The 8,143-nt window shown below is 37.8% G+C and overlaps 1 protein-coding gene across 1 annotated transcript in view; it reads right to left on the reverse strand.

The window, feature by feature from the left end:
* Positions 1-7,458, reverse strand: part of rtn4rl1b (reticulon 4 receptor-like 1b) — a 156,847-nt gene extending 149,389 nt beyond the window's left edge. The window contains exon 1 of the mRNA XM_079610460.1: positions 6,741-7,458. Coding sequence (XP_079466586.1) covers positions 6,741-6,753 — 13 coding nt within the window. The 5' untranslated portion in view covers positions 6,754-7,458. The remainder of the gene's footprint in view (positions 1-6,740) is intronic.
* Positions 7,459-8,143: the final 685 nt, after the last annotated feature.

The following is an 8,143-nucleotide window of genomic DNA, read 5'->3' on the forward strand; positions in this document are numbered from 1 at the left end:
CCCTGTCTCAGTACTCACTGGTCATGGCTCTATGGGACTGAAAGCATCTCTCGGGCATGTCTGTCAGTGGAGCGTTAGAACGCTTGGGACGACTGTCAACACTGTTGCACTGTCATATCCTTCCAGGGCATCATGCACCTTTTTTTGAAGGGGCAAACCAGTGGTAATTCTGGCTTGCTTACAGCTGTAGGCCAGATAAGATATGATGACCAAAGAAAAAATCAACAACTTACCATATATATATATATACTGTATATATTCTATTAGGGGTGTAACGATACCCTCGTGTCACAATTCGATACTAATCACGATACTGATACTGATATTATTGCGATACTCCAAGACTTGATAAAAGGTTAACAAAAAAAATACTGTTGATTAAAATGCTCAAAATGATATCACATTGTGGGTGTAAATGAATAGGCTTGGACTTGGTGCTGGAAACCCAATGCACAGGACTATAGTGACACCAGAATAAAAATATTCATGATTCTGAAGCTGGAAACTTCTTCAGAATTATTTTAGACAAATATGCCTGCACTCTGCCCCTGACTAGATATATTTAAAATAATGTAGGCCACTTTTTACTGGTAACATAAGACATTTGGCATCATCAGGACCCACAAATATTCCCCCACTGCATTATTATACATTATATTCAACATTATATACAGTAGTTTAATGTAGTACTGACACAAAAAAATCTGAAAACTTTACTTTTTTCTCACACAATGATTTTTATTTTAGGTGAACTACACAATGATATTGTCACTATCCACGATATTGTTGCATTTTTGTATTGCGATACATTGTTATACCCCTAATATATATATATAGTGGCATTCAATATTATATACGTTTATTTTTCATGCTAAAAAAATTCTTCGATCCCTAGTTGAAAAGGGATGATGTCTTTTTTCCACCTCCCTTCCTTTCTACTCTATACTCATCTCCTGACATCAACGGACCTTACATTGACATTGACCTTTCCACCGCAATTAGTCACTTAATCAGAAATTAATTATTAATATTAACAAAACCAACAGGGCTTAGGGTTGTTTGTCTCTCTTACCTCATTATCATCCACTAATGACCAAGCCAGCATCTCATTTCCACTCCAAAGGCAGAGGAGAGATATTTGTGCTGAGATTTCAGGTGTTGGTAAAGGGCACTTAGAGATGCCACATGCTACGCTGGAGACTTCCTCCCTTCTGGACACCACAGCAGCCAGGAAATGTGTATTTAATTATAGTTTGTGTATGAATTATGAGTTAATGAGAACATTGTTGCAAGACAAAATGTCAGGTACAAGCATCCGGATTGCAAACTCATTCTTATAAATAATAATGTACAGTCATCAGTCTAATGCCAGGGGAAGTCAGCCTTATGGAGAGTAAAAACAAAACACTAGGTTCATTTGTGGAAGCAAAACGAGCAGATACAAATATGCATGAAGCATCCATCCTAACCACGTGTGTCCTGTGCCGGGTTTGAACTGGTCAAAAGGTGCAGGAAGATGAGGACATAAGAAGAAAATGACACTCATTAAAATACCACTTCCTGTGCTACTAATTACTTATAATTACAGATAGCTGGAATGATACGAATTTATGTCCCATGGGACGGGGTAAGATGACAGGCGATGGCGCTTGCTGGCCTCGGCGCTCATCCTTTTGTCATTCAGTGAGTGTCCTTCAGGAAATGAGCTGTTTGGCATGCAGAGAAGTCTGAGGCATGTTTCATAGCAGTGTGTAATTGAAGTCCACTGATGTGATCAGAGCATATGTATTACTACATTACTGGATTACACCGAGCTGAAAGAAATTACATATTATATATTACACTTCTATTTTACTTCAGATGGTTAAGTTTTTAAATCTTTAGCCAAGAAAGTTGCTAACATTTTATGTGTTTCTTAGTAAAGAATAATGTGCATATTTGACATAAACTGTGGACTTTAAGGGAGATAATATTAAGACAGTGCTTAAGGGAGATAATATTGACCTGTGGATGATGGATAGAGGAAATATGAGATTATTCAATTCCGCGATTGACCAATCCAGAATCAAGTATTCCAGAGCACCACGTAATAGAGTGCAAGAGTGCCCGTCTTGGTTCTGGAAGTATTTTTCCCATATAGTTATTTTCAATGATATTTTATAAGATTCAAGCCACAAAACAAACAAACCAGCTAATCACATACTTTGATTTGAAGCAAAAAAGTATTGGAAAATTGGACTAAAAAGAATGTGTTCGCTCTAATGAGGGAAATAACTACAATACCATGAGGCTTTGTGAATCACAATCATTAAAGAAGGTGGAGAAATATGAAACTATTGATTTAAAGATGCTGATTACATATAAAAACTATATTTTAAATTTCTTTCAAAATATGCATAGCAATATTTAAGTTTGAGAGCTTAGGGAAACCAACTTTACGTCTTTCGCAGTGCTTTATGAGAGTGGGTGGATGCTAGACTGTTCTTGTCGTGATTCTCATGATAGGTGGAGATTTTGCGGCAAAAACATGTATGTTTTCACTAGGAATTCCACCTTTAAACACAATTATTTAAAGGGGGGGTATAATGCCCTTTTCACAAGATGTAAAATAAGTCTTTGATGTCCCCAGGGTGTGTATGTGAAGTTTTAGCTCAAAATACCCCACAGATATTTTTATATAGCATGTTAAAATTGACATTTTTTCAGGGTGAGCAAAAAGGGTGACGAAATGGGGGTGTGTCTGTCCCTTTAAATGCAAATGACTGCTGCTCCCAGCAACAGGGGGGCGGAGCTTCAACAGCTTGTGTCCTTTTACCTCACACAGAAACGCACTGAAAATTTAAAAAACATTTAGCCTTTTATGTTCAAACCGTAGTCAGACAATGATGGAGAGACTCAAGAAGAAGTGACAACATGTAGAATGCAACAGGACATTTCTGAATGGTTAGTTGATGAATTTATCTTATGTGTAGTTATCTTAGTCATTGATTAGCATATTCTGTCATAATCTATAAATTGCGTTCCCGGGGGTGGGGTTTATATAAATTCTAGGGTTTGTGATGTAACTAACCCCAGAGGAATGTCGTGTAGTCCTTACCAGATGTTTGTTGTAGTCCTTAAAAAGCAATTTCTTTAAAAGCAAATATTTCCCTTTGCTTTGAACTTTGATCATTGTAACTTAGCAGATGTTGTTTATGCTCAAACAGCAATATTACACACTAACTAAAGTTAGAAAAGTGACATCATAATCCCTCCTTTAATAAATAGGTTGGGGAAAAAAGCAGACTAATGGCATTGGTATTAAAATTAATGGGATTTGAACCCAACTGTTGCACTCTATAGCATCGATTATGGCAAAGAAACTACTGCTCTCTCTTAATATTGAATGACACTGTTGTGAAAATACTATATGATAAAATGATGCTGAAAATTGATTGTGGCAAACATTTAAGCGTTAAATGTGAAGTGTATCATTTTTAATGCTAATCTATAGTACAGTTACTACAAGTAAACACTTTGGCTCTGTGGATCTTTGAGTGGTCCGACACATCAACTTCTTGCTCAACCAATGGAGTGTGTTTTTGGACAGGACTACCTTTATGGGTAACGCAAGTCTTTCAGAAACCTGTTTGAAAACAGTCATTATGTTTGTGGTTTGGTTGGAGCTGGAGCATTACAAATAATAAGGGGCAGCCCAAATAACAGCTGAGCAGGTGCAGGCTGTAAAAGTTGTCTCTAGTTACTTTGTATTTCAATCTGGGGGTGTTTGTGGTGATGAGTGGAGGTCTCAGAAATGGGGAATGTGAGCAGCTGTGCAGGAGAGTGGTGTCAGGCCACAGGTGTTCCCTCTTTTGCTTACCAACCCCTCTCTCCCATCCATCTGCCCATAACAACATTGTCTAGGATCACGTCTGAATACCAACTTTCTCCACTCACAGCTGCATAATCAGCTAATCCAGAAAATAGTTCTTTCTCTCATTTCATTGCAGAGGATTTGCAGGGAAAATCTCCTTGGTTTGTTTTCAGGTGTGGTTGTTTTTTTTCTCTCGATTAGAAACGAACCGGATCAACTCAAGCATAGAATATATTTGTCACTGGATGTAGATCAGGCTGGATTTCTGAGCCTGACAACGTTTCAAGGCTGAATTTTAAAACGAGGCCATTCTCTATACTGACAACTCAGCACAACAAACCAATTATAGTCTGAAGCACTGCCTTCAGATAAGCATCAGAAATCTGAATATACCATGTAGCATCATATATACATGTTTCAATTTAAATAACTGTCAGACATTTTGAAGTGCAAGCAGAATATAGCGAGAAACAGAGAGAGAGAAAACAGGAGACATGCTAAGGGATGGGGAGGAAAAGTGTGGCTGCACTTTTATAGTAAACCAACCAAGACCAAAACATGCCTGTGTGTGTTAAGTTAGTTTGGGAGGAAATTGAGGGGAAAATTTCAGGAAATTGGACCTCTTACTAGCAGAAACAGCACATGCACAGCCCTGCTAAGACTGGCACACAGGGCACTGCCACACAACCAGTTAGGCCTGACGTTTATGGAAAATGTCACACCAGTGCAAAGCAATAAATTCACTATTTCCTCTCTGTTTTCTATTTATGCGTCATAGGCACAACAGAAAACTGCAGCAGAATTTTTCCGTAATTTCGAATGCACTCTGAAGTGAAAGACCAATTAATACCCAACAGAGCAAATAAACCTCATTACCCTAAAAGCAACTCTTTTGACTTTTAAAAACAAATTTTCTTCATAATTATAAGAAAACACACACACACACACACACACACACACACGTAAAAACACAGTTACTCCATTGGATGGCCCTTATCATTTCTGCTGCTGTTGACAATTGTTGCCAGTGGTATCCATTTTGTTGAAACCAATTTGCAAGTCTTATTTATTGGGGAGCCTCAGGACTGTTGAAACACATGGGTGAGATGTAAGACTTTTTGGCTCACATAAGAAAAACAGCGAACAAATCATACAGAATCATACAGTTTTTTTTTAAATACAAGTTTTCAGTGAGGGTTGTGTTTAGGGGTAGGGTTAGGGGACAGAATATACAGTTTGTACAGTATAAAAAGCATCATGTCTATGGAAAGTCCCCATTAAACATGGAAACCCAATATGAGTGTGTGTTTGAAAGTTTCAGGTTGATAATATTCACAATTTTTCATTAATACACACAGACATCTAAACAAAAACTCTGCTGACTTCTCAACTGCGATGGTAAAAAGAATGATTACAGTGTGTCCTAAAATATGTGGGACCAAATGTTTCCAAAAAGATACTGCAAACCTACACTAGAGGTAGCGGTTTACTTTGAGGTAAATGAAAATCAGATCCAAATCAGTTCAAAACCAACCCACTGTTCTCGTATCTGCACCACAGGCTCCTCACAGGCATTCATAAGGGGTCTTTAGTGTGCCGGTGAGAGGCTTGATCGGTGTGTTTTGTTCCTACGCCAAGTCTATTGAAATAACAATTGTCTCTGTGTTAAGCTTTGGGCCTCCTCCAAGGAAATTCGTTTTTTCAGACTGACTCGCTACACATTTATAGCAGTCAGCAACTTCAGAGCTTGAGCATATGTGATAGTGCCATGCAAAATATCTAGAGATGAATAAAAGCGGGGACAAGTGAAATGGGGCAAGTGGAATCTCCTAAACTTTAAACAGTAAGATTTAGGATCTGTTAAATCACATATATTTGATGTAGTGCAGGGGTTGTCAATTCTTACAACTGATCCTGGCACTGCACATTTTAGATGTCCCCTTTATCTGACACACCCTGTTCAGGTCTTGGAGCCTCTACTAAAGAGCCGACGATATACATCAGGTGTGTTAAATAAGGAAGGATCAATGCTGGGATACTCCAGGACCAGGACTGACTATCACCGATCTAGTGAAAACAAGCTGACAAGTCTTTGCAATGATCTGCAGGTCTCCCACTGACAGCTTCATCACTAACCAGTTAAACCATCGACTTACGATTGACTCCTTACACTTCATCATTTGATCATAAACAATGTCCATAAATAATTGTGACAGACTATCTGAGCCAAACCTGTTTAACCAACCAAAAGAAATACGTTGGAGCCAGGCAGACAGCACAATGCTTTCTGATGAAAAACTGGCCATAAACTGCAGTGCGGCACCCACCACTAGCATCTTAAGAAAATATTTCATGATATGATGATGAATATTTTAAACACATCTGCTTTACGCTGAGCTTACCCGGGGGCAGACACACATGATTCTGGAAAGATGATCATGGATGAGAGCTGTAGAACTTAACAGCCTTTTACATAAACTTTCAAAACCTTATACACTGCAACAAGCATCCTTATTTTTATGTATACAAAAATCTATCATTAAATTTATATTAAAAAATGAGAGTTAATAGTTTTGGCAAATACTGCAACAAGCATCTTTATCTATAATAAAAACCCTTTATGCCACAAAGAACAGCTCAAATAGAAACATAAAATAATTTATTTTAAAAATACATGGATTATTTATATTAAAAAAAATATATATAGATATATAAATAAAAAAATGTCCTCCTAGCATGGAGTTATTCCACACAACCTACTCATCATTTTTATTTAGAAAAAATAAAATGAAAATAGTCAAGTAGTCCTATAAATATTCTGCAAATCGAAATTCAACTTCTGTCTATTAAAAACAGCATGGGGATAAAAGTTGAAAATTGCACTTACCACGTTTAAACATGTTGGATGTTGTTAATTCTCTGTCTGTCCACTCAGGTTCATTTATTCTTGTATTCCAGACTTCACACTGTCAGTAAGATGCCAAGCGATCTATCAAACGCTGTCTGGTTTAATCAGAATACATAAATGTATGTACTCCTATAGCTCAGAGGAGACTTCTCGCTGAATTTCAATTAGGCTAATTTATTGCAATGCTGATGTCCGTTTCATCCTGTGTGGTCCCGAGCAAATATTTCACAAGATGCAACTGAGAGCAGTCCAAAAGGAGAGGAACACATTCTGCAGTATTAATTGTTGTTATCCAGTGAATAGATTAAGCAGGGGCACCTGGTGGTGTTCAGCTCTCAGCGACCCTCACGAAACAAGCTGTATTGTAGTATGTCATCCAAAATACTCTAAAAGCTCTTATTGCAAGATACTGTCACCGTTTGTATTCGTGTATCCCTCTAAAACACAGATTGTTGAGTGAATTCAGCAGATGGTCCTCAATCCAAGCCGCGGCAACTCTCGTGCACTCTTCGGAGACTCTCTACGCCGAACTATGGGGAGGTGTCCCGCTGCCTCCATTCAAAATCTCCAACAATCCACCTTTTTGAAAGCATTTCGTCCAGATATTTCGGGTCTCGGGACATGGACAGATCACATAGCCTATTTGAGCGTTCCACCTTCACATGTCGAGCGCGCGGTGAGAGAGTGGCGGAATGGACAGATGATGCGCTCCTGCTGAGAGATGCGCGTGCCTGATACCTCAGAGCTGATGGGGCTCTCAAAACACTTATGGACTGTTCTTCCTCTCTCCCTCTCCCCAAAATAATCTGACATTACCATGTGTTGGTTTAGTGGTTGAAATATTGTTGTTTTGAGCTCGATTGTTTCTCTCTCTCTCTCTCTCTCTCTCTCTCTCTCTCTCTCTCTCTCTCTCTCTCTCTCTCTTTTTTTATTCTATCCCTAGGCTGGCACACCTTGAATATAGGGGAACCTTACATAGGAATCATTACTCTTTTTAAAGTTTTTGAAAGAAGTCTCTTATGCTTTACAAGGCTGAATTTATTTGATAAAAATACAGTAAAAGAAGATTGTGAAATATTATTACAATTATTATAGATTCAAATGTAATTTATTTTGTGATGGAAAAGCTGAATTTTCCACAATTATTACTCCAGTCTTCAGCGTCACACGATCATTCAGAATCAGAAATCATTTTAATATGCTGATTTATTATCAATGTTGGAAACAGTTGAAGACTGGAAAAAAAAATGAAAATTCAGCTTTGCATGATGCAGCAGAATTAGCCTGTATTCAAATAGAAAACCATTATTTTACAATATTACAATTTTTTTCTATATTTTTGATTAAATAAACGCATGCTTAATGAGCATAAGATATTTCTT

This window comes from Phoxinus phoxinus (assembly GCF_949152265.1).
Source record: "Phoxinus phoxinus genome assembly, chromosome: 4".
Lineage (NCBI taxonomy): Eukaryota > Metazoa > Chordata > Actinopteri > Cypriniformes > Leuciscidae > Phoxinus > Phoxinus phoxinus.